At 42.9% G+C, this 27,489-nt stretch overlaps 1 protein-coding gene across 4 annotated transcripts in view; it reads right to left on the reverse strand.

Moving 5' to 3' along the window:
- The window catches only part of LOC144761836 (uncharacterized), a 538,733-nt gene that overhangs the window by 11,162 nt on the left and 500,082 nt on the right, over positions 1–27,489 (reverse strand). For all 4 annotated transcript variants that reach the window (XM_078647062.1, XM_078647060.1, XM_078647063.1 and 1 more), the window contains one exon: positions 2,497–2,719. In XM_078647062.1, coding sequence (XP_078503188.1) covers positions 2,497–2,719 — 223 coding nt within the window. The remainder of the gene's footprint in view (positions 1–2,496; positions 2,720–27,489) is intronic.

Raw genomic sequence — 27,489 nt, forward strand, 5'->3', positions numbered from 1 at the left:
TCCTGTCCAGCCAGACCTCTCCAGCACTGCTACACTGCCTCCCTGCAACATAGTCCAGATCACCCCACCTTCACTGCCCCGTTCAAAGCCCTCTTCCACTGTCCGCCCACACTTTCTCTTTGAGAACCCCCTCTTGCACTGCCGTCCTAACCTCTATCCCCTCTCTGAAGGAGTGAGCTATGGGGGAATGAAGGGTCCAGATGAAGGACCTGTACGAGTCGAGGGTCTGCAGAAAAGAATTTGGATGTAAGTGCTCAGGTCTATCATTCTTTAGTTATGAAGGTATTCTCAGTAACTAACCATTTCCATAAAAAGCGCTTCAACACTGCGACAGTGGTTGTAGGCACCATAAATATTGTAATATATTAACAAAGATTTTCTCTTTTGTTATCGAAACCATGATCTTACTCAAGACACCATGGAGTGCTTGCAATAAGCGCTCTAACTGCCACCAATATATTTGGATTGTCTAATTTTGTGGGTGTATGCAAATTTTCATTAAACAAAGGATGCAACGCAGTGAATCCCGGTTAACTTTAATTGTTTGTGTATAACATGTAAAGCACATACCTGCATTTTCTCTTTCTGCTTAGTAATTATTTACAACACACATTTTAGGGTACTCCTTTTCATCAAAACTGGAGTGAAAGGCTGCAGATATTAGCAAACCTCGAACTTCTGACCTGTACGCCCAGTGCCCTAGGAATGCGGCCCCCTGAGCTGTATCAGTGGGGAGCGCAAATGTATTTTGCAAATGGAAGGACAGAGGGGGTTCGCAGTTATGATATTTAAAAATCCTAGAGATTCGTGAATGCCATATTTGGTAAATTGCCCTATCAGTTTTTGAAAATGATCTCTGGTATTCTGTAGAGGATTCCTAGGCTTATTTATGGTTCATCTGTCCAGTGAAAGGTGGAATACTTCTGTTTTGTTCTCCGCAAAAAGAACAATAGATGGATAGAATGCTGAACAATGTCAAACATTCACCTCAGTACAGAGATCTGGGCTTAAATCCATCAACGTTGTGCTCCCCATGCCATTCCAGTTGAAACCCAGCCATATGGAAATCAGTCTTGACCTAGCTCCCCATGGGAACAGTCCAGCCCGAAGTGCCAGGCCAGGTCCTCCCTGGACCGGAAACAAGCATCCTAGGACTGGTTTCAGGATTTTTGGCTGTCCGACTCCACTTTGGTGCTTATGCGGTGCTTCATGAATCCCAAAAATATAAGACTAGTGACAGATTTCAGTGAATCATACAGAGCTGATTTTTGGGAATTTGTCAAAGAGTGTGGCAAAAGAGTATGGTGTAATTGGCTTAAAGAAAGGCTCTTATAAAAGCAAAGAGGATTGGGACTTGGATTTCACTTAAAATTGGGGTGCCATTCTGGATAGATTGTACAGAGTTTATTTTGCTTTTGCTCTTCAAATAGTAAACCTGAGTTTGGTTTAGTACTTTGTGCGATTGGCTAGATGTGAGCTGATCAGGCAAAGTTCTCGATTTGGCTGTTATTTCTTTACCAGATGTGAAGATTAGGGTTTGGGTAGATTAGTGGTCCGATTTCAAAGTTTTATCTTTTAAAACGACTAAGCGCAATGCACTGTGGGTGATTATCTGTATGTTTGGCTCACATCTACACCTTATTCTACAACTTCAGATCAGGACTCCTCCCGTCCATCTTCCCTCCGGCACGTTGGGTTGACCAGTGCTATACTGTTTCAGTTCAGCTACACTTTCTAGACTGTTCCCTCTTCGATCCCTCCATTATCCTTTTCGATCATCCAACTAACAGACTCACATGTCCACCACTCAAATTAACTCATACTCCCCTATACTAATTCAATACTAATCCTTTTTGGGTTTTTGAGTAGCGTGCTACTCAGTGAAAAGCACTTTCATGCCTTATCAGGGGTAGTAAGCACTACATAAATACAATTACAATTATGTTCTTTTTTTTTAATTAATTATAGATGCCTAGCAACATCTGTCTGAGGCTATGATTATACTAAGGGAAGGCAAGGTACAAGATGTTTTTTTTTATTTAAACAAGCTATATATATTAATGGGAACTTGTCTTTATATGGTCTTTCTCCTTCCCCGGCACAATTCCTCTTGCATCATCATCATCATCTTGCAACAAACTCTTGTAATACATGGGATACAAGTCAATCTTGGCGCCTTTTCTCCCCAATTATACACTGCTCAGTGTTGGCCTACGGAAGTGTGTGCCACTCTGCGATTGGCCATACCATGTATGTATGTGCTGCTTGGCTAAAAAATGATAAGGTCCCAAACCCTATTGGCTATGCCAGTGCTCGTTACCATGTGGAGTTCCCTCGTAGGCGAGCAGATTTGGTGAAATGTGCCAAGGTGATTACGTTTGGTGTTGTACCACACAAGTTTACTCATTCACTTTTACTAAAAACTTGTGACCCTTCTTAAATACAAATCACTAATTTATGTTCTGTGCAAACCATTACATTTGTCTGTGTACTTACCTAGGCCCAGGACTTTCCCATTTGCAATCATATTGGCAGGCAACCGAGGATCATCATACTTTTCATGCTTCATAAGTAGACGCACAATTTCTCCAGTGATAAAGGCATCATCAAACGTTTGTTCTTGGACCGGCTTGAGTGGAAATTTGCAGTACACATCCACAGCGGCCAACGGGTCTGTTTTTAGAAGTAGATCAGCCAGTTCAATGTAAGAATCATGTACCTAGGAAGAAATACAACATTAATAATGCAAACATTAACTAAATCAGTCTGTTCACATAATAAACACACTTTCTGAAAGCAAGCAACAGAAGAAGGCACCAAATGAGAGAAGCACCAGCATCAAATACATCAAGCTTTACATTCTTGTTAGTGTGCTATATTCTCAAAGACTTTGGGGGTCTATTTTGCTTTGCTTGAAGTGTTATCATGGATGTGATGATGCATCTCTTATGAATTAATTTTCTGAAACTTCTCTTGTGGACTCAGAAGAGTACAGGTTTATGCCTGATATATTAGTTTAATTGGGACTAGATATTCAATTAAATGTATGGAAATCGACTGGCCTCTTCTCTCTCACCAGAAAGACTTCTAGAACTGGCCGTGTAAGAAAATGTCTATAAATTGGAAACCCCTTGGCCCAGATTTACTATGATTTAGTGTCAGGGAAGAACCACTTAGTGCAAAATCCTTTTTGGTGTTTACAAAGCCATTTTGCATGGTTTAGTAAATACAAAGTCATGCACAGCAATGCAAAGTGCTGCTTTGCGTTTGGTAGGCGTTACATCAATGGAGTATGGGCATTCTCATGCATCCACCTTATATTTTGGTGCAAACCAATATTTACAAAGACTTGTAAATCTGGGTTTGCGCCAAAATGGCACCCCTACCCGACAGAAGTGTAAGAAGGAGAAATATTTTTATTTCGCCTTTTTACTACCTCTTTCTGGTGTGCTGCTTTCTGCTGCAAGGATAGACTGAGGAATATGCCTATAAAGAATGTTTTTGTGCAGGAAGGTATACCATCCTGCAAAAATCAATCCTGCCTGTAACGCAAACACCCTTGCACTATTTTGCATGGGTGCTTGTGGTGGCGCTAGTCAATGCACAGAGCAGAAGTGCTCTATATCTTTGTGAATATGGAGCATTTCTTCTCTCTTACTTTCACGCTTTTTACTTTCTTTTCTCTTTTTTCAAGTTCCCTTGCTGTGCTCTGTGAAATAATAGTAAAAGGTGCCCTCAACTTACTGTTCCTTGCATGCATCCTTAAAGTTACCTGCTATATATAGAGTTGCACAAATGAGCACCTGTCAGCTCTGTGTAAAACAAGAGCATGTGTCTTCTTCTCATCAGAATAAAACCTTTAATTGGGTAAAGAAAGACATCGTTGATGGCAATCTGTTAATATAGCAAGGAATCCACTCTGAGCAACCACTGTAAATGCAGCAAACATGCTATTTCTCAATGACCATCTTCGGCACTCCAGTGATGTCTTTTTCGAGGAAAGACGGGAGATTTAGACTTTGTCTAGAAGCACTGAAAACCTTGTTTAAGCAGAGTACTTTGTTCAGCAAGAGTACTTGGTTCAGCAAGAGTACGTGTTGCGCTTCAACTTTGCTTGCAGCATAACTTTTTAAGATGCTCTTATAAGGTTGCTGTGATTGGGGCGGGATGCAAATTTCTCATATTAATTGTGCCATGGAGATCTCCATACCCTCCATGGTATCTAACGTCGGGAAACGGCCACTACAATGCGGCCGTTTCCACGAAAACCTTTACAACGCATGCATGGTAACAACGAGAGGCTTTACCACGCATACCTTTACTACGAAATACGTAGTAAAGGTTTGTGTGGTAAATGAAAAAAAAAGGGGTTTTGGGGGGTCTCCCCCTAAAAACTAAAAAAGCGTGGGATTAAAAAAGTGGGGTGGGGGGTCGGGGGGGGGGGGGGGTGGTGTCCCCCCCAAAATAAAGAACTAACCTGAAGTGCCGAAGATCAAGCAATCAGCATCGTTAAAGAGGAAACAGAATTAAACTTTCGCTTTCTCTTTACGACGTATGGCCGACGTAACCAAGAAGATGGAGAGGAAACGAGTTAAAAAGGTAACAGGAAATGTAATTTAAAAAAAAATTAAGGGTTAAGGGCAGGGGTATCTATAAGGAGTAGAGGCTGGGGACGTGTAATGAGAGCAATCCTAGCATTTTAGATACTTTACCGTCCGCTCAGACAACAAGTGATGATGGATGGACTAAGATCCTAGTACTAAAAAAGAACCAGGCCAGAGTCTGTGTCCATGGCATCACTATGGCAGAATATTTAAGGGGTAATTGTGCCCCGAGCGGATTAATTGTAACCAATGCCCCTCGTCTTTTTCTTGACGACAAAGATTTCCGTACGGATTGGTATCTTATAGCATGGAAATGCACCCGGGATTGGCTGGTGTTAATCATCAAGACCGCCAAAAAAACAGCCGATGAGATACTAATTGAAATTCAAACTTTGGAGGGCCAAATCAGGACTACCCTGTCAGGAAAAGTGTTCGGGAAGGGATAGGAGGAAGGTAACAAGACCAGTAAAGAATTCAGGGATTCTATCCTGTTTAATAAACTTGAAAAATTCAAGAAGGATTTGGCAAAGTTCTCTGCTGAGAAGATATATCCATATACAAGTGAGAGCTATGTACCTGTGCCCTTCAATAAAAATGGTCGCACAGGAGGATCAACATACGGAACATCAAATTCTGATGACACATCCACTGACTCTGATTCCTCGAATCAAGGCAATAGTAGGGGTGGTGCCAGAGGCAGGGGTAGTAATAGGAGAAACTGGAGGGGCCATAATCCTTATTACAGTCAACCTCAAATCCCGCCATGGTGGCAACCAACACCTTGGGGTCCACCAACCTTTCCACCACTGGGTCCTTTTGGACCACAACAAGCATACCCCGAATATAACCAACAGTCTTTTTTAGGACAGGGCCAAGGACGCTCGAGAGGACGAAGGAGAGCCCAACAACAAGGACAAGTCCGTTGGAATCTACCATCTGTAACTATGGACTTGAGAAACGGGAAGAAAATCCCACAGGACCAGGCGGGGACATCAGCGGGGCCAGCCTCGTGATAAACCTCAGCAGACATATCCTTACTGATACTGAGGAATCGGTCCTTAACAAAGGACTAGGCTTTGTAACCACCAACAGAGGTGATCCTTTTCTTGTCCAAACGGGAATGGGAAAATTCTTCCGTAAAATTAGACTCCATTACCTATTTGCCAATAAACAGGGTTGCCAACAAATGGAGGACACTGAGAACACTGGACTGAAGAGACCATCTACCTTTAATCCAACTACTGTCGGGCTACCAGCCAAAGTTTTGACCTTTGAGGAGGTGGTAGATCACGACCTGAGACAGCTGTATCAACAACCATGTAACCACTTTGTCAATCTGTCAAAAAAAGAACAAGAGGCAGTGAGGACTTTGGCCAATATGGAATCCTTGATAGTCAAACCGGCCAATAAGGGCGGGCGATTGTACTGATGGATTCGGACTCCTATCGAGACGAATGCCTGCGCCAATTAAATGACACCAGGGCTTATTGTAAATTGAATGATGACCCAACAGATAGACTCACTACGGTTATCGGCCATATAGTGGAGGAAGCACTAGCAGAGGGATGGATCACCCAAAAGGAATCTCAATATCTTTGCACTGCGAACCCCAAAATGCCGTACTTTTACATATTACCAAAAGTACACAAGACCCAACGGCCCCCACCTGGTAGACCAATTATATCAGGCATTGGTTCATTGCTTGAACCTTTATCTACCTTCGTAGATTTTTTCTTGCAACCAATTGTGAAGGAGATGCCTACCTTCCTGAAGGACACAAAGGATGTCTAGAGGATCCTCCCTGATATTGAGTTTAATGAGGATTTGGATCTCTTAGTGTCATTTGATGTGGAAAGTCTCTACACTTCTATCCCACAAACAGAGACGCTGGAGGTGATTGAAGAATTGCTTACCAATAGAGACCTAAACTCTATCACGCCTGTCAGACTTATCATGACCATGGCCACCTTGGCCATGACTGACAATTTTTTCCAGTTTGAGGAGTCGATCTATCTGCAGGTCAGCGGGACTAGTATGGGCAGTGTTTTTGCTCCTAGTCTCGCTAACCTGTATGTTCATAAATTTGAGCAGACCCACATACTCGCAGACACCAATCCCCACCTTCGGTGTCTGCGCGTGTTGAAAAGATACATAGACGACATCCTGGTGGTGTGGCGGGGCACCGCCGATGAACTCTATCAATTTCATGTGTGGCTAAATGATAGGAATCGTTTTCTTAAGTTCACTATGGAATTCGATAAACATCGACTGTCTTTCCTAGATCTACTGATCTCACCATCTGGAGGGGGATTACAATCGGAGTTATACCGCAAGCCAATGGCAAGGAATTCCTTGCTAAACTATGAAAGTTTCCATCCAAAAGCCCTCAGGGATAATTTGCCCTTTGGGCAATTCCTCCGTATTCAGAGGAATTGTTCAACAAAACCTGCTTTCCATGAACATTCGAAAGTCCTTGAAAAAAATCTGTTGGCAAAGAAATATCCGAAACACCAGATTCGACACGCCAAGAAAAGGGCCTCTAATAATAACAGAGAGGGTCTTTTGGAATTGGCACCTCCAAAACCTAAACAGGATAGAATTACCTGTGTAAATACATACTGCACGTATTCCAACAAAATTAAAAAAATTGTAAAGAAACATTGGAAGATTCTAAATATGGGCACAGATACTTTGCCCCTTCCTTTGTTTGCATTCAAAAGAGGGCAACATTTGAAGGATCAGCTGGTACATACCAGACCTAAGACAGGAATCCCACGAGCAGTCGGTACGCTATGGGACTTGCCTGCAGTTATGGGACATCATCCATGTGGCAACTGTGCTGCTTGTCCCCAAACGACTAAAACACTTACTATTGACATAGGCACGGACCGACCGTGGCAACTCAGAAGGTTTACGAACTGTAACAGTTCGAATCTTATTTACTTAATTACATGTCCCTGCAAGATGAACTATGTAGGGGTGACAACGAGAAAAATTAAGTTGAGAATCTCTGAGCATAAAAGATGTTGCAGACAAGCGACAAAACTAACCAACCACTTCCTTGAAGTAGGGCATCAACCCTCCGATTTGTTCTGGACAGTACTTGATCAAACATGGATTCCACCAACAATCACTGACATTTCCAAGTTTCTTTTTAAATGTGAACAAAAATGGGTTTTTAGACTTAAAACAGACAAATCAGGGTTGAATGAAGATATTCCCTGGATGTCACTCTGAGGACCCACCACACAGTTCTACATTTCAGGTTGGCGCTTAAATTTATGTGCGTCTCTGTCTTTTGGAATCCAACTATTTTGGTTTGAATCATCAGCATGACAATTTGAACAACAGATAACACCTTTTGTGATTTTAAAACATTGCCCTTACTATTGTGCCATATGGGGATTCGAACCGAGTCTCCCGCTGCGTGAACAGGAACTACAAACGGGAACTACATCTCCCGATTGCTGCTATGCGTCATGACATCATCAAGTCGTGCATACGTATGCAACTATTTTTGTTTTGAATCACCAGTATTATAATTTGAACATCAGAGATAACACTTTTCTGATTTTAAAATATTTCCCTGTCTTTCACGCTATACGGGGATTCGACCCGAATCTCGGTCTGGAAAAACGGGAACTACAAACGGTAACTACATCTCCCGACTGTCGCTATGCGTCACGACGTCATCACGTCGTGCATACCCACGCCCTATACGGAAGTAACAAACGTATTTATCCACCGCCGGTACACCGGGTCGGTACCTCCCCACGAAATGGCCTCAGAGGGACGACCGGTGTACCGACGGAGAGGTAAGAGGCCAACGTCCATAGAGGGTCAAAAGCAGTGCTTCGCTGGCTATCTTATGCAGCCCGTTTGAATGGTTTTCCGGTGATGGACGCGTGAGATCTGCCGTTTGAGCCTGTTATAGACAGGGATATCGAGTCGGGATGAGTGTTGTCATTTCTGACAGTGGAGCCAGCGATTTTTTACCCTACACGCTGTGTTTCCAATGATTCCGATCGAACTAATGAGAGAGTGTGGCGCCGGATGCGGCGTGTGAGAGACCAGTGAAATGTGGAATACTAGGCATACAATTCCTATCTAATATAAATCCTTTCCGTTTTACTGTAGTGCGGTGCACCCACTACCTGAGCTGGTGCCAGGTGAGGTGGGGCTGTTCCTTCCCAACAAATGGGTGAGTGAAATTTAAGTTAATTATATGTGACAAATTGTGATTGCCCTGCACCAGTCGATATTTTACAAACGCCTTGTGGTTAATTCAGAAGATAACAGTACAGTCAAGGCATAGTGTTACTAATATTGACTGTCCTTTTTTATCGCCCTTTTTTATGTATCCATTTATTTGCTCTCCTGGCTGATCTCTTGGACTTAAAATTGGGAGGACGAGTACATTTGCATGTATCAGGTGATACCTTTTTAACATATAGCAGTAGCACTAATGGTCCTGAGGAAGCAGCAGGAGACCCATAGGCTCCAATGACTGCAGAAACATGTCGACCTAATACCTTTGTTAGTAGTCATTTGTTACACTACTATTTGCACTGTTTTTATTGATTTGGGAGTGAGAGGGTGCATATTAAAAGTTGTTTTCCCCTATCACTACCTAATTTTAGAGCTTTTTCTCTTTTTTCACTTTACCACCTTTCACTTTTTAGCACTGCTATTCAGTTCCTCACTAGACACACCTAGTTCACATCTGAGGCACTTTTCTTGAGACACCCTTGACTTGGTTACCAAATCTGCCAGTCTCTTGTGGTTTTCCAACCTTGAAAGGAATAAGAGATCCCAGATGATGAAGGGCGGTCTCGATGGAGGACTGATGGGAACTCGTTCACATTGATAGCTTGTCCCATTCTTTGTTTGTTGGGTACATAATTGGATTTGACTCGCTGCTAATTTTTGTTGGTGTCATGGGAGAGATGTAACCTTTAACAAGAATATGCCCTCACCATGCATAAATTAACAACGAAAAACGTTGTTAATCTATGCGTGGTAAAGGAATATTAGTGGTAAAGGTTATGCATAGAAAACGAATTCCGTTGTAACGCATGAGTGGTAAAGGCATGCGTTGCAACGGAATTCGTTGTAAAGACATATAACCATCTAACACAAGGTTAGTTAATAGTGCACACCCCTTTTACAAAACTAATTTAAATTCCTGCAAAGGGAATATGTTATCTTTAAGGTAATATATAACGTGATACCAAGCTAGTAATAGGCCATACGGCCTATATCATAGCCTCATGCAAAGGAATTTCTTTATGCTGCTACAAATTGAGGTTTGGAGGGCAAGGTTCTTTTCTTTATAACGTAACTTTATTGTTTTGCACTTTCTCAATAGTAAGTGTTACAATTACATCCCTTCTCAATCATCCGCCCCGTTCCATTCTTCATTATGACTTCCAGGAGTACCAGCAGCAGGTGGATGGGCAATGTAGCCCATCAGTCATTGCAAAAATATTGTAATAATAGCTTCGATAATATAGATGGTGCTGGGGTGGTTCCAGTCCCTGGGGCACGTGAACATTAGCTAATCTCCTCAGCGTAGTACAAATAATGTCTCAATCAGGGATAAAACATAAACCACTTAAAATCACACCAAACCCAGTTGAGTCCAGGTGGAGGGCTGCCCAAAGAGCCAGTGGTCGTTACATCAAGGAGGGGTAAATGGCTTTGGAGATATCAGTGCATGGGCGGGTGTGGTATAACAGGTATCAGGGTAAAATGTAAATGTAAATGTCCAGTATTTGTAAAGCACGAACAATTACTGGGGGCCCTCGGTAAGATTAAGCGAGCTATTGCCGAGAGTCACATGGTTCTGGGCTGATCTGCCACCGGCACCAAGGATCGAACCGTGAGCCCCCGGGTTCCGGAGTCAGTTGCCTTGGCTGCTGCGCCACACAGTACTATGGAGGGTGGGTAGGGATCTAGCTTTACCCAACGGGGATCCCAATTCGTTCTCACTATCCTCCTCACTCTCTGAGGAGGCGGGTATCCTACCCATTCTATCAATTTGGGGGAAATCTTGCACTATGGTGCGCTAGGCTTGAGCATGTTCCGCTGCTCTAAGGCCACGTTGCGCATCTCTTTGGAGAGCTGCCTCCACGCAGTCTCCCCATTTGGAGGACAAGGTTCTTGAATGAGATTTATTAATTTCTATTTTAGACCCAGGTTTTATGTACAGATTGAAGGGTCAAAAGGGTTGCTGTGCATCCTCGTCTTAGACTCATACACTCACTTTAGTTCGTATGGAAGGTCACCTTGGCTGCCCATCCATTATCTTATTGGTCAATAGTAATGCAGCAGGGATCCTACTTAGGTTCTCACTGGTTCTTTCACAGAGGAAGGTTAGTCAGGTGTTGTTCATGGTCGATATGCCGCCAAGCAAGGTGATTGCTGATGAAACACACCTAAACAGTCACTATTCTATAAGTGCATAAGACAGAAGACAGAAGACATAAGAAATGTGCCCGGACACCACCTCACAGTCATTAAAATGTTTTTGTTTCTGATGTTTCCAACTTTATAAAAGTTGTGGACTCGTTAAAAATGTAAAAAGCCTTCCAACATCTGGCCCTTTTTTCAAATTTTAATGGCAAACATTGTGGGGTAGTTCTTGATAAGGTGTGTGTGGATATCCATAGGTGCCGTCTGTTAGTATGAAAATATCATAGGCGATGAGATCAAGTTCTGAGCTCTTTGGTGCCATCCTTGTCTGGCTTGGAATCTCGTACAAACAGGAATTTGTGCAAAGATGGGAATTCTGACTAGTGCCGTAAATATCACACTTTGCATTTTTCCTGACTGATTTCAGCACCAAAAAACTTGCTACATTTATCAGTGCAAAATTATTGAAATGGGCAGAAAACAGTATGTCTCTCCTCAATCTGCTTAATATGTACTTTGCCACCTTTTCTCAAGAAGATGTGTGTAGTGTGTTTCCATTTAAGGAGAATACCCTTTTTGCTGCAGCTACCGCTGTGATGTACCATTTCCAGAGTAGCGTTCACAGCTTTCTCTTGATCTGTGAACTGATCAGTATATAACAATTTGTACTGAAACATTTATTTTACTTTCATCTTATTTTCATTAAACATGCATATCGAGGACCAGACTTTTCAAATCCTTGATAGGAGCACAATGCGTTCAGCAACAAGTTTGTGCCTCTCCAATTTTTTCAACATTAATTCAGGGTAAATCTCTGTGCAATGTTCGAGATATAGGCAGGCACAATGAAGTATATTTTACAAGTAAAGCACTGAATTTATGCACGTGGAATTTATGTTCTAAGATTTGCCAATATCTAACCATCTGTCCCTGATAAGAAAAATGTCAAGATCTGATTCTAGGTGTATTTCCTTAACATGTGAGAATAGGTTTCTTTCCCTAGCTGCATAGAGAACTGTGAGACTTTTTCTAACCATTTGAAACCCATTACACAACCCAACTAAAATGCTAACAAGGTTAAAAATGAGTGAAGAAACGTGTGAGTTCGTTAAAGAATATAATGAAAGAAGGATGGAAATTTTGAGAAATTGGAAAGATACAAGAGAGATTAAATTGCAAATAAAGGCTGAAGAGAAATGTAGAATAGTACAACAGAGATCTCTATCTCAGTCTCAGAGTAGTAGTTCAATTGAACTATTACAAGAGAGTGAGTACTGCAAAAAGTTATGTGTTTTATGATAAGTAAAGACAATATATTGAGAAGAATTTATTATGTTTGTGGTAAGACTGCCTATTTTAACCTACCACGTAGTTGATTAGGAAGCTGCTATCTTACTTTGGAAGTCCCTCAGGTGTTATCAAGTAAATGAAATGAGTCATGACTGCTGCCGTTGGTTTGAAAAATGCAAAACATAGTTTCAGACAATTTGTGTTAGATGTGCTTGTTTCTATGATTACGTCTGTTGGTGTGCTTTCAATTATGTGAAAATAAGGGAGTTGTCTGTTTGTAGATTGTCTTGTTTTTAACACTGCTGGAGCTTTAAGTCTTATTAATGATGAGTTAATGGTTATGCATACTATGACCATGCAGAATCGTCTAACTTTAGACATTTTGCTCACAAAAGAAGGCCGAGTCTGCCTAGTATTGAAGGTTTACCAGTGCTGCACCTTCATCCCAAAGAATACTAAGCAAATTAATTAATATATAGGTAATACCACTAATGTTTCACGTGAGGTGAAGGCTCTCGAAGAGAGTTTAAGGGAATCACTTGGATCTTGATTTAGTGGGATTAGAAACGGATTTGCAATGTCTGGTAAGTGGTTTGACAATGCAGGTGGGAATGTGTTTTGCATGGTAATGTCACCAATAATTATTGTGGTCTTATTTAAAATTACTGAAGCGATGTTTTGAAAAAGGGGACTCAATTTTGGAGTTGAAAAGAAGATGCCTGCGAAATCTGCAAATAGGTGGAAACACGCCAAAAATATGAACTGAAAGATATTGAAGCACGAGCCGATGATGATATCATGGCGCTTGACGAAACAAGATACAAGAAACAGGAAGTGATGGAGACCATGTTCTAAATGTACTAGTGGTATGTTGGTGAAGATTATAATCATCAGAAGGGGGATTTGTTAGTGTTTTGTTTTGTTTAAATAATATGTGCTTAGTAACATGACCATTTAGCAATTTAATCAACAATGCTGTGATGTATAGAACTGTGTTTTCTTGGACTAAGCCTCAACTCCATTTTAGATTTAGAAATAAACAACTTTGTTTTTATTTTTCATTGACACAAAACGCAGTATAATATGCGCAAATGCTTTGTGATGACATGACTTTAGTTAGATTGTTGCTTTTCAAAGCCTCTTCCTGTTCACTCATTTTTCTTAGTTACTCATAAGGCTGCTTTGTTTATGTAACTAGATTTTTGCTAACACATCCAATTTCATTAGATCAGAGGAAGACTCATTATACGGTTTGGAGGATAGTGCTAGGATGGGGGCATTACATGATATGACGTTTTCATAATGTTGCATTATGATTCAATGTTGTGTTGTTACATTCGATCACCCTATGCTGACTGAGATTTCCATTGCTTTCTGTGGAGAATTTTACAACAAAAATCCATGATTTAGAGGCTCTGTTTGCCCTTTCTCTAAGCCTCTAGGGATGGTGTCCGATTTTTTATTGAATTGCAGCATATGCTGGACTATGTCCCAGATTTTGCCTATTTGTTTCTATTTTGAATGATTTTTTAGCTATTTGCTTACGACTGAATTATAATTCATCTTGATTGACATATTTCTGGCTTTTGTATTATGCTTTAATATTTTTAATGAGCATAATGTTTTCTAAATTATTTATCTCGAGTCTTTTTGAGTTATGGCACATTCTTATTGATCACCACTTGAAATGCTGTTTTGAATGTTCTCTTTAGGGATACATTCTCTCATCTATCTGTGGTAAATAAATAATTAATTACCTGTACTATTTTTGAATACATTAAATAAAACAGATAGCTCAATAAATAAGAGGCAGGATCCGAGGAATCTGAGTCTAACAGGCTTTAATCAGGCACAAGGGAAGGGACAGGATCGGAACAGCCTGAAATAGAATGGCATGGACTGGCAGCTGCAACGTCTCATTAACAGTACATGGTATATATAGTAAAACATTATAATTGCATTACATACAGTAGGCATAACAAGTGACAAACGTAAGATAAGAACAAATGGGCGTACAAAGAAGGCGTGCACAGGGCGTGCACGTAGACATGTGATGAGAACGTCACAGAAGTGTCATAAATGGGTGGATACATAGAGGGGGCTACCTGGGCAGCTTGGAACCTTTAACCTACTGGTGCGTGCAAACGGGCCATGACGTGTAACTAGGGAGAACTGGGGGCTATGACTTCTGTGCTAGAAGAGGAGACTAAAGTCTGCGATGTCAGGACGACATGTACCTATATCATATCTGGTATCTGGTGTTTGGAGAATATGTTGATAGAATCTAAAAGTTATCAGGCAAAGGCTACTTGACACTAAGACTGGTACATGCATATATTCTTCGTGTATTGCGTGTGCTATGAATCTTCTATGGATATTAATTCAGTAATTCACTTGCATGGAGACAGAAAGACTAGACTATAGCTGGAGATGTTTATGCGGTTCGCTAGCTTAGGAATGTGAAGACGGAAAGCTGAACTGATAACTAGAGGCATAACATATTCTTGGCAGACAGGCAGGCAGAGCCAGGCCGGGCACCGCGCTGCGCGGCAGAAAGTAAGCGAAGGGTCAGGGATGCGGGAGGGGGCTGCATCGCTCCTCGGAATGGTTTCAGGAGACCGGAGCTTGAATCTGGTGTTCAGGCCCTTTGAGGCCTAGTAACGGGGAATTAACGTGCATAATGTAAATCGTTGGCAAGATAGGCCTAATACTCGTTGCTTTCACGGGGACCTGGAACTGGCATACTAACATTGGACACAACTATAATTGCGTCTTTAATCGATCATAGGGGGACATATATGCATATCGATCATGCACATATAACATAGGATGGGGAACACGTAGGCACACATGACAAGGCAAAATTCAATTTTCCTCATTCCCTCCTTGTGCCCTACGTTTCCTTCAGGAAACATCAATATTCATGATTCCATCTATCTGTTCATAGAGCATCATTTGCTCGTCTCGGATTGTCTTGGAACGGGACTTAGGACTAGGAATACAAGATGTAGCGCACAAGCCGCAAATCGCAGGGCCACATTGTAAACAAAGACAGCAACTGAATATGATCATTACTGCTATACCCAGGAATGACAATACTTTCCATCCCCAGGCAGATATTATACTCCAGAGCCTACCGGACCATGTCCAGGTGCCTGGATTCTGGTGTAACTGATGGGCTATTTTATGAAGTCTGGTTATAGCTGAATAAACAGACGGTGCGTTATTAGGAATGAAAATGCAGCAACTAGATCCGATGACTCTACAAGCTCCGCCCCTATCGGCCAGTATGACGTCAAGGACGAGACGATTTTGGAGCACAACAAATCTCATAGCAGATTGTTCTTCAGTTAAGTTACCTAGAGCGGAAGTAGTCTCATTCACTACTGCTTCAAGGGTTCTGGTTAGCCTACGTATTAGCTTACTATTCTGGACAGGACCTATGAAGAAAAAGAAACCTTTATTGAAGTCTTGATACTGTTCTAGAGCAGTTTCAGTCTGATCGACAATTGGGGACTCGATCTCCCTTCTATGTCTGACGTGTACTAGATGTGTATTTCTGTGATAATCGGATGGGGCTAGGAAAACTGGTGGCAGTAGGAAGGCAATGTAACATGTTCCATCCCAATCCAGAGGCAGACGTACATATGCGGTCTGGCCACATACAAAATAAGAATGACGTGAGTCTTTGAAAGTAGATTTCCCACTGTCACTATACTCGACCACAGTATTACAATCACTGTGTCCTAGATGTACTGAACCATTCTTTCTGACACATAATTCGCCTTTCACTGGTAGAACTGTAATAGCAGGCAAATCTGGAGTAGTCTCGGACTGAACATTCAGAACCATGAAATTTGAGGAATAATTACCTAGATCATATACTTCATTTTCTAGATCTAACCCTGTTCTATGGGAAAGACCTTCCTGGTCTGGGAAACATGTTCTATTCAGAAAGGACATATCGTTTGAGGATGACGTTAACGTGGACCATGCTCCACACGAACCATTGTGTGAAAACGGATAGGGAAAGAGTGGCAGAACTCCCTTCAGTGTCTGGAAAGGGGGGAGTCGACCACACACCCAACAATTAGTGGCATTGCTGGTCTGGTGTGAATAGTGTAACATTCGGATAAAAGTATTATTGCGCATGGCAAGACGATAGGATAACTCGTGTGGAGGCAGTTCACTAAATGTGTGCTCTACTGTAACATTAGAAGACAAATGTACATGTGAAACGATAGGAAAACATAGATGTAAGGCATAACTTATGCAGGTAACCATAAGACTCAGAAATAACAAAAATAATAGAGTCACAATGCAGCGACTTCGAAGATTCTTACAATAACGTATTCTCTTAGAGCTTTGACTAACTCTCTCACTATGGGGGTCTATCTCATACATGTCAGGAACCTGTCTAACCGCTTCACCCGAGAGGGACTTAGACAATTAAACTGGCTGACTTACTAGACCTTAACTTTTCTTTATACTCCTGCTGTGGAGTTTTCTCTAACAGGGGAAGTTTAGAGTCAGTATCTGGGCAGTCCTTGAAAAAAGTTTTTGTACGGAGTCCATGAAATCGCTTCACGTGACTGGAATGCAACCAGCCTTTTCGACCCTCGACCTTGATCGCCGTTCTTGTTGTCATCAGGACGAGTTTTGGTTCTTTCCATCGGGGCTCCAGCGGACTTGAACGATCAAAGTTCCTAATCAAAACGAGGTCGCCTGGTATGACCTCGTGCGGTTTCACTTGAGTGTTGTCTGGAAAAGCAGCGGCAACCTGTGAACGACAAGAGAGTAGTGCAGACATCAAGGAAGCCAGGTAATCTGTCAGCATATTACTGTCAACATCAGTTATTGTACGTGGTCTAGGTGTACCCCACATGTTTGGGGGATGGCCAAAAACTACCTCGAAAGGGGACAGACCTGAACGGGAGTGGGCAACCATTCTCATGTAAAAAAGGGCGACTGGCAGTGCTACTATCCAATCTACGCCTTTCTCTGCGCATACCTTGGCAATGCGTATTTTCAGGGTCTGATTATGTCTCTCTACGAGACCAGCTGCTTCAGGATGTCGTACACAGTGGAACTTCCACTGGTACCCTAACAGAAGGGATACTTGTTTCATGAGTTCGGATGAGAATGGCTGGCCGTTGTCTGAATACACGACCCTCGGTAATCCATAGCGGGGGAAATACTCACGAACCAACTGCCTAGCAGTGGTCGCGGCAGTGTAATCTGAGACTGGATATGCTTCTGTCCATCTGGACAAAGCGCATACAACTACGACGACATACTTGAAACCTCGACATCGATCCATCTGAATATAATCCATCTGGAGGACTTCAAAAGGGTGGTCAGGAGGATGGAATCCACCTTGTTCCACCGGAACACCTTTACCTGGATTGAACTGACAACAGATCATGCAGGTACGCACTTTCTGCTTGGCTGCTGCTCGTAAATGCTTGTTAAACCAGAGGTTCTGAATGCTGTCTAACATGGCTTTTTCTCCTAAGTGTGCTGGACTATGTGCGGTGTTAATAATGACTTGAACCATAGAGTCGGGGAGAAACCATGTGGCTTTTCCCTTCGTCAACCATCCTTGATCTGTCTGGACCCCTCCTTGTTCAGACCACTTCTTGATTTCATCTGGGGTAGCATGTGACTGTATATCTAGTACGTCTTGAGTGGGGTCCTTAACTGTCATACAAATCGTCTGAACTGGAACGTCTGTCTGAGTCGTGTTAACTAGAATGTCTGGAGTCTGGGCTGTAAGCTTGGCTGTTCGATCTGCCAGATCGTTACCCTGGGAAATGATGTCAGTGACTTTCGTATGTGCCTTGCACTTCATGATAGCGATAGCTGTCGGTAAATGTATTGCCTCTAACAGAGCTTGAATGAGGGGGCCATGCTGAATCTTGGTTCCATGAGAAGTCATAAAACCTCTTTCTTGCCAGAGTACTCCAAAGTCGTGAACGACTCCGAATGCATAACGTGAATCTGTATATATGTTTACTTTCAGGTTCTTGGCTCGTATGCAGGCTTGGGTCAGAGCGATGAGCTCTGCTGCTTGAGCAGACAGGGTGTCAATACGATGTGTTTCTATAACTTCAGTTTCAGTAGTCACTGCATACGCGGCTACTAGTTCTCCTGTACTTGTTCTCATACATGAACCATCCACATAAAGTGTCAGGTCGGGGTCAGGTAATGCAATGTCTGTCAAGTCTTGTCTTGGCTTTGTCATGGTGTTAACAACTTCCACACAGTCATGTGTGGCAGGATTTGAAGTAACTGAAGGTAACAGTGTAGCGGGATTTAAAATGTTGCAGCGTCTGATTTCTATGTGTGGCTGAAACAATGTCAGTTCATAACCTGTTAAACGTGCAATTGTCAAGTGCTGAGTCTGTGTTCGGTTCAAAAGAACTTCCACGGAGTGTGGGACTTGTACTGTCAGGGAATGTCCTAACACTATGGAATCACTTTGTCTGATAGCTAGGGCTGTGGCTGCAACTGACTTGAGGCACGCAGGCAAAGCCTGGGCCACCGGATATAATGTGCTAGAAAAATAAGCACAGGGCTTGTGTTGTCCTGCTTGATCTTGCGTAAGAACAGATAATGCTGTACCATCACGTTCAGTGACAAAAAGTGTAAAAGGCTTACTGTAGTTTGGTGTCGCTAGAACAGGTGCTTGGCATAAAGCTTTCTTTAACTCATTGAAAACAAGTGTATGTTCTTAGGTCCAAGGGAGGACAGTCAATGTGGCTGCCTCTTGTGTCGTTAACTGTATCAGTGGCTTGGCTAGATATGCGTACTGAGGAATCCATTGTCTGCAGTAAGAAGTGAGGCCGATAAAAGCTCGTACCTCCTTCTGAGTCTTGGGCTGTGGAAGATGTGCTATTAACTGGATACGGTCTGGTGTCAACTGCCTACCCCTCTTGGACAGTAAGTGTCCAAGGTATACCACTTGCTGGACACAGAATTGTAGTTTCGAAGGGGACACCTTGTGCCCCATCTCGGCCAGGAAATACAAGACTGTAAGTGACGCACGTTCGCAGTCACGTTCAGAACGGGCTGTGATCAATAGATCATCGACATACTGGAGCAGGGCAGTGTCAGTTGGCATGTGAATACTGTCTAGTTGTCTTTTAAGTGCTTGACTGTAAATACTAGGACTTTCTGTGAAACCTTGAGGAGCTCGTGTAAATTTATAGCTCCTTCCACTTAAACAGAATCCGAAAAGAAACTGGCTGTCTGGATGAATGGGGACACTAAAGAATGCGTTCTTGAGATCAATAACAGTAAAGAACGTAGCTTCGGAATCAATGGCAGTCAATAGGGAAGAAATATCTGGAACCACTGGGTACTGGGGTATGATACATTTATTAAGTTCTCGAAGGTCGATCACTAATCGATAAACTGGAGGTGCATTGGGATCAGTACGTTTAAGAATCGGAATAATAGGAGAATTACATATATTGGAGTCAGTTTCTAAAACTACTCCTTGAGCCATGAGCTCGTCAATAATTTTGGATAAGGCCGCTACAGCCTCAGGTGGCAATTTGTACTGTCGGATTCTTGGCAATACAACACCTTGCTTCAGAGTGACACGATAGGGTGTAATGTGCATACAACCTACATCAGTTGGACCTTGCGCCCATAAATGCTGTGGTACATTCAATAATCTTGGATCAAAATCACGTAATACATAATGACCTTTAAAATCTCTTAAAAACAATCGTACTTCTTCTGGGGAACAGCATATAACTGCTCCTAATTCTTTCAGGGTCTTAATACCTAGTAAAATTTCTGGACATGATTTCGTAAGTAACAAGTCTGTAGTTCGGGACAATGGACCAACTTCTAGGGAAACTGGTTTCGATATCTCATTAACAATAGGCTTTCCTGAAAATCCAAGGGAAACATTTCTAGAGCCTGAGAGTGGAGCCCCTGGAACCTCGTCATGACTGATGGTAGTCCTACTTGCCCCTGTATCAATCAGAAACTTTCTGTCTTTCCCTAATACTTGACTGTGTACATAGGGACCCTCTTGATCTACAGGAACCTCGATGAGAGGCAAGCCAACCTCCCTCTCTAGGCTGTATCATGAATACTGCTGATATTCTGGATAATCTGACTGTGCGTACTGGTACATCTGCTGTGTAACGTGTTGTGTGGCAGCTATAGGCTGCGGTACTGTAACTGTCTGTTGTGCATTCTGCGGTGTCTGAGCATTCTGCGGAACTTGTTCTTGTCTAGGAGGATGTGGTCTCTCTTTCGTCTTACCTGTAGCTATGTTGTGTTTCAGAACTGCACATTCGTTTATGTAATGACCTGGCTGTTTACAATAATTGCAGGTCCCTTTAACAGGAGCTGTAGAATGACTAGTTTGATTCGGACCCCTCTTCTGACTGTCTTGTGGAACAGACTGTGCAACTAGTACTTTCATTTTCGTGTCTTTCATACGTCTCCTTTCGTGTTCCTGCTCTTCCCTGATTCTGTTCTGGTGATACTGGAGCATCTGAAGCATTTGTGACGGAGTATTTGCTTGCCAGGTACTTTCGACTTTCAATACTCTATTTTTAACTTGCGGTAAAGAATTCTCAACTAGTTTGGTAACAAAAAGATGTGGATACGATTCACTACTTGTCTTCAGACCACTATTAATAATGAAACATTTCTCAAATCTAGAATAAAAATCACTAGTGTCTTCGTCCTGTTTCTGTTTACAGGCTGAGATGGCATCCCAATCTTCCTTTTTCGTTGCTAGTAATCTTGGCAAGACTTGTATCAGTAACTCGGGCAATGCTTTAGCTTTATCCCCAAGACCGGTACCTGGAACTCGTGTGTTATCTTGAGTCTCTAATGCGGTCCAATCTATCTTTTTCTCTCCCACCTCCCATTCTTTTTCTTTAAGTTTTTCATATATGCCCGCAGGCAACAGGACCTTTAACATTTTGATAATATCAGGATACGTGTATTCTCCCATACGGAGCATGTCCTTTAATTCACGGTGGAACCCTGCTGGATCTTTGTCGTGACAGGGTATTAACTTTTTCATTTCCAGAAGCTCTATTTTCGTGATAGGGGTGTAAACAAATACACGTTCGAGATTTCCTCCCTCTCCCTTAACTGGATGTACTTCTCGCAACGGATTCTGTCTGTCTATGTAGAATGATTTCCTTACTGGGGGTGGAACAGGAACAAAATGTGGATTCAGGAACGTTCTATATTTGTGGCGCTGTTCTAGAATGACACTAATTAAATCGGTACCTAGACCTTTCCATCGGTTTAGGAGTAACTCGTTCAGTACATCATGTAAAGGACCTGGATCAGAATGCTGATCCTCATACAGGGTAATGAGGTGCTGGATCATATACATACCCACCAGTCGCTGCTCGGCTGGCGGTAGTTTCAGAAACATTTGGGCCACTACTTCGTCTGGAAACGTGGCAGAATCACTAACCCATCGGACTGCTGATCGGGCTAGTTCTTGTTCATGCATGGTACTAAGCTCACTATAACCTATTCGTAATTTCAGAATTGTATCGGTGGCCTGGAATACTTGTTCAAGAGAACACTGTTCTGGTACGGGAGGAGGAAAAACGTTCTTGTAATCTAGACGTGAATGTCTGTCGGAAAATCTAGTTCTACCTACATACGCTATTCTGGCGGGATTCTCGCTGTCTACCTCTTCACTTGAAGAGTCATTCTCTTTCTCGGTTGCTCTTTTTGCTTCCTCCTTCTGGTGTATACTTATAATTTCCTTACGAATTTTCCTGTACATACTTTCTATACTACCTTGTGACTTGTGTTTTCCCTCGGCTATATTGTCACTCCACCTAGTCAGGCCTTTCATCTCGTCTTTATCTTTATCAGGATAATCTTGTTCTCTTATTAAACAGTTAATCAAGAATTGCAAAATCATGCCTTGAATCTCGACTTTCCTGTGTACCATAGCTTCGTGAATACTCCCTGGGTTCTCCCCAGTATGGATAAAATGATATATTCTGTCTAGATGTTCCTTCATCTCGGGCAGGGTGGCCAAAAAGTTGACAACTCGCCTTAAACGTACTGAATATAATATCATGTGAACTTCGCCTGGAACTGAATCATATATGCAGTCAGTAAGATGTCGCTTGAGGTCTGCGTATGTAGTCACTTTTGGCGTGTGCTGTAACGCTGCGTCTCTCAGCGTCAGTCGTTTTACTTGAGGCGGGGTGATAGGAGCACCTCCCCCTGCTCCTCCTGAACTGGAATCGTTAACTAATACTGAATGTGCAGGTGCAGGTAAAGTGACTGGTACAGTAGGAGTACGTAATGTGGGTTGATCCTGGGGGACTGGCGCATGGACAGGACCAACGACTGGAGGCACAGGAATTACATTAACAGGAGGCTGGACTTGAACTTGGACTGGCGGAGTAGGATCTGTATTAGCATATTCTGGGACAGTGTCGTCTAAATAGGACGAAAGGAAAATTTCAGCTGCAGTCGGTTTATGACGCAGTTTAATCGGGACCAATGGTGGCGGTAAATTACAGGGTGCTTCCGGGGTTGCCTTCGGCAAGCCCTCGGCAAGAAGAGGATACATACCTTTAATAAGGGCATTTCTCTGTCTGTCTGACTGTTCTGCTCTAACTCGTTCACCTTCTTCTAGAAGTTCCCTTTCTTGGGCTTTTTCTGAGGATTCTCTACTTAACTCTGCTTTTCTGAATTCTTTTTCGGTTCTTCTATGAGATTCTTTGCGCCATAACTCGATGGCATCTTTCTGAGACTGTCTGGCTTTCCTTTTCCATAATGCCTCTTCTACTCTCATGATGCACTCGGCATCCCATGTTCCTGATACAGGCCATCTATATTTCTCTTCAAGATACTTGGTATAATCAACCCATAAATCTAGATACAGTATGGCATCTAAGCCATGCTTATGATACATAAAATGTCCAGGACTGTCCCTAGGAGGGACAGGAACTGCTTCTTCGAGTAACCCTTTTCTGGTTTTTATCTGACATAACTTTGAAAACAGAGGCATATCTGAATCGTACTTGAATTAAAACACAATACACAATAATCACAGTAATGAAATGGCAAACAAATCACTCATACCACGACATAAAAAAATACATTAATAACAGTTCGAACAGAATACTACCTGATACATTGAAAACATAATACTTGAATTTCTCGAGAACGGACTTACTAGAATTACTGGATGCACTGCTAAAACAGTACAGAACATACCGGTCTCATAAAGAGACACGTCATACCGTATCCACCTAGATGGACACGTCGGACTGGATCTGTGTACCCAAACCCATCGGACCGGAGACAAACTAATGACCCCGTCTAGATACTCCCCCAGCAACGGTACTCACCGGGAAGCAAAACTCGAAGGCCTCGGACTGGACTGGACTGCTACTGGACTGCTACGACGTCGGACTACGAACTTCGGACTTCAGAAACAGGTGGGCCTCCGGATACCTCGGACCTTGCTCTCTCGGCTTGGGCTCTGGTCGGGACGAACCGCATTCCTCACTGCCTCGTCTGGATGCCGGACCGCAGTCTCCGTCTCCTCCGTGGGCCTGAGGGAGACTTGATGAAGCAGAAATATCAGCACGTGCACGGTAGAGTTCCGTCACGGCTGTAGAAGGGTCAGGGGGCCTGCGTTACATCGCCGGCGCGTGGGGAAGGGGCTCGTCCCTATTCGGGCGCCATTATGTGGTAAATAAATAATTAATTACCGGTACTATTTTTGAATACATTAAATAAAACAGATAGCTCAATAAATAAGAGGCAGGATCCGAGGAATCTGAGTCTAACAGGCTTTAATCAGGCACAAGGGAAGGGACAGGATCGGAACAGCCTGAAATAGAATGGCATGGACTGGCAGCTGCAACGTCTCATTAACAGTACATGGTATATATAGTAAAACATTATAATTCCATTACATACAGTAGGCGTAACAAGTGACAAACGTAAGATAAGAACAAATGGGCGTACAAAGAAGGCGTGCACAGGGCGTGCACGTAGACATGTGATGAGAACGTCACAGAAGTGTCATAAATGGGTGGATACATGGAGGGGGCTACCTGGGCAGCTTGGAACCTTTAACCTACTGGTGCGTGCAAACGGGCCATGACGTGTAACTAGGGAGAACTGGGGGCTATGACTTCTGTGCTAGAAGAGGAGACTAAAGTCTGCGATGTCAGGACGACATGTACCTATATCATATCTGGTATCTGGTGTTTGGAGAATATGTTGATAGAATCTAAAAGTTATCAGGCAAAGGCTACTTGACACTAAGACTGGTACATGCATATATTCTTCGTGTATTGCGTGTGCTATGAATCTTCTATGGATATTAATTCAGTAATTCACTTGCATGGAGACAGAAAGACTAGACTATAGCTGGAGATGTTTATGCGGTTCGCTAGCTTAGGAATGTGAAGACGGAAAGCTGAACTGATAACTAGAGGCATAACATATTCTTGGCAGACAGGCAGGCAGAGCCAGGCCGGGCACCGCGCTGCGCGGCAGAAAGTAAGCGAAGGGTCAGGGATGCGGGAGGGGGCTGCATCGCTCCTCGGAATGGTTTCAGGAGACCGGAGCTTGAATCTGGTGTTCAGGCCCTTTGAGGCCTAGTAACGGGGAATTAACGTGCATAATGTAAATCGTTGGCAACATAGGCCTAATACTCGTTGCTTTCACGGGGACCTGGAACTGGCATACTAACATTGGACACAACTATAATTGCGTCTTTAATCGATCATAGGGGGACATATATGCATATCGATCATGCACATATAACATAGGATGGGGAACACGTAGGCACACATGACAAGGCAAAATTCAATTTTCCTCATATCCCTGGGGACAACACTGTCTCCGCTCCCTCATTAGGCGCTTTATTTCTAACATGACATTTATCAGAAATAGCACCAACAAGTGCACCCCCTGAGGTTATTCCTTCGGAAGGAGGTATTTAGGTTGATGCTTCAGACATCAACCTTCAGGAGGGTTCAGTTACTCACTACAGAAGCCTACAGGTGAGTTACTACCTCCCATTCAGATGCAGGATAGGTGGCTGTCTGCACAGTGAAAGGCGGTTTTAAACAACTGGTCCGCCTCTCACTAATGCACTGTCCTCCGGGTGGCATGACTTCCCGCTGCACTGGGAAAAGGACACTTACTGTAGTAGGACTACTGCCCCGGTCTGAGTCTTTTGCAACCAGTTAAAAGTAATCCAGGCCCAGGTGTGCAATGGGATTAACACTGGAATACAGAATATGACATTTCTCTTGTGTATGTACTAATGTGGATACACTTGTCATCCTGTTGCATTTAGCATAGCCCTTAATTAACTCATGACCTGAACTGCAGTCAGTGTGGATTAGTGGAAGCTTCTCTGCACATCCAGAAAATAATTTGTGTCCAATAATCATGTCAGTGGCGAAGCTAGACCTTTTGCGGCCTATGACGGTCCATGCGTTGGCCGGTTTGACGCCCCGCGACAGCCGCAGGTAAAACCATAGGGCGGGGGGAATCCCTGCGTTTCCCGTTCCGAGATGGCAGCAGGAAAAAAAAAGCAGGGGAGGGTGTGCTGGCCATTCCTACATTTGTTGCCCCGTGACGGCCTCTGGTAAAAGTGGGGTTGGGGAGGCCGCCGTACCCAAACTTGTCGCCCAGGGCAGACAGCCCCCGCTCTCTCTTGCTATGCCACTGAATTATGTTATGCTTTCTGCTAGAGATGCTTTTTAATTAAGGGTAAAAAAAATATCCTTTTTCTTCTGAAATGTTCCAACATATTTGAAAAGGTTTTTGTGAAATTGTGTGATGCTTATGTGAGGCCAAAATTCAGAACTTTGTATTGACAGCGTTCATTTCAGACTATAAAGTGAAGAGATTTGCATTGTTTTCCTGCACCGATAACCAAACCTGCCACCATACCAACAGAGGCCCCACATGAACACCCAGAATCCACACACAAAAATCAGTCTCCAGTGGCATTACTCAAAATGATTGGGTCCCCCTGCAGAATGTAAAGAGAGGGGACCCTAGTCTCCCATATCTGACTGATATTCATTGGCTGTTAACTGAATGGGGGCAATCAAACTTGTGGATGCCCATGAAGATTTGGGCAACCACTGCACTACAGGGGCCTGTGTTACACCCTGATTAGTCTCCCACCATACACTCACACAATCCCAGGCAACCCCCATAGATTTATTCTCCATAAACTCCCACATACAGACCCTTGCTTTCACCTACAGTTCTCCCCATAAACAATTTCCCACACATCAATGCTTTCACACAGACTTGGCAAACACAGACCACTTACACAATGACCTCCCACATACCGCACAAAAAAGTGTTGATTACTGGCTTATATGTGCAAGAATTCTGAAAAGAAGTAGGAAAGGCATATTTGACAGCCTTTAGCTCCCAGAGCAAGGATAATAAGCTAACTAGCGGATTGGTTAAGATAGCTCCAACAAAATCTAAAACAAGAAATCTACAAGAAGAGGAGGAACACACCAAGTTTTGAAATGGTGAGCCCCAATTTTAAGAGCTTAGAGTTTAAGTGAACAACTAGAGAATGCCAATAACTGGCAAATGAAAATGGCGAAAGTGGAATCTGCTTAGCTTGCCTTGGTTAGCATTGAATACGGGGAAATAAAAATCACCAAACGGAGAAAGAAGGCTGATAACTTCTAGCCCAAGTCATACAAGATGGATGAACTTTTTGAAAAAAAATCGTTTGCATATAAAAAAAACCCACTGGAAGCTGAAATACAGAGGGGCATATTTACAAGCCCCTATCGCCACCACAACGCCACTTTTTTGAATGTTGTGGTGGCGATAGGGGCTTTGCCTTATTTACAACGCATCATTGAGTCACGTAACGTGGCTTAACGCTGGCTTGCAAATAAGGCACCTTTCCAAGCTATACTAAGAGTGAAAAGGGAGGGAGATGGGTGCTCCACTGCAACACCGTTGATTTTGACGCTCCCCATATTTACAAGGGTGGCGTAAATATGGGGCGGTGCCAAAATTAAGACCAGGGAAAACCTGATCCCAACCTGGCGAAACAAGGAGAAATGTTTAATTTCTCCTCTTTTTTGCTGATACCATGTGTTCTGTGTTGTGCAGCACACATGGAAACAGCAAAACGCCATTGATTGTT

This window comes from Lissotriton helveticus, chromosome 6 (assembly GCF_964261635.1).
Source record: "Lissotriton helveticus chromosome 6, aLisHel1.1, whole genome shotgun sequence".
Taxonomy (NCBI): Eukaryota; Metazoa; Chordata; class Amphibia; order Caudata; family Salamandridae; genus Lissotriton; species Lissotriton helveticus.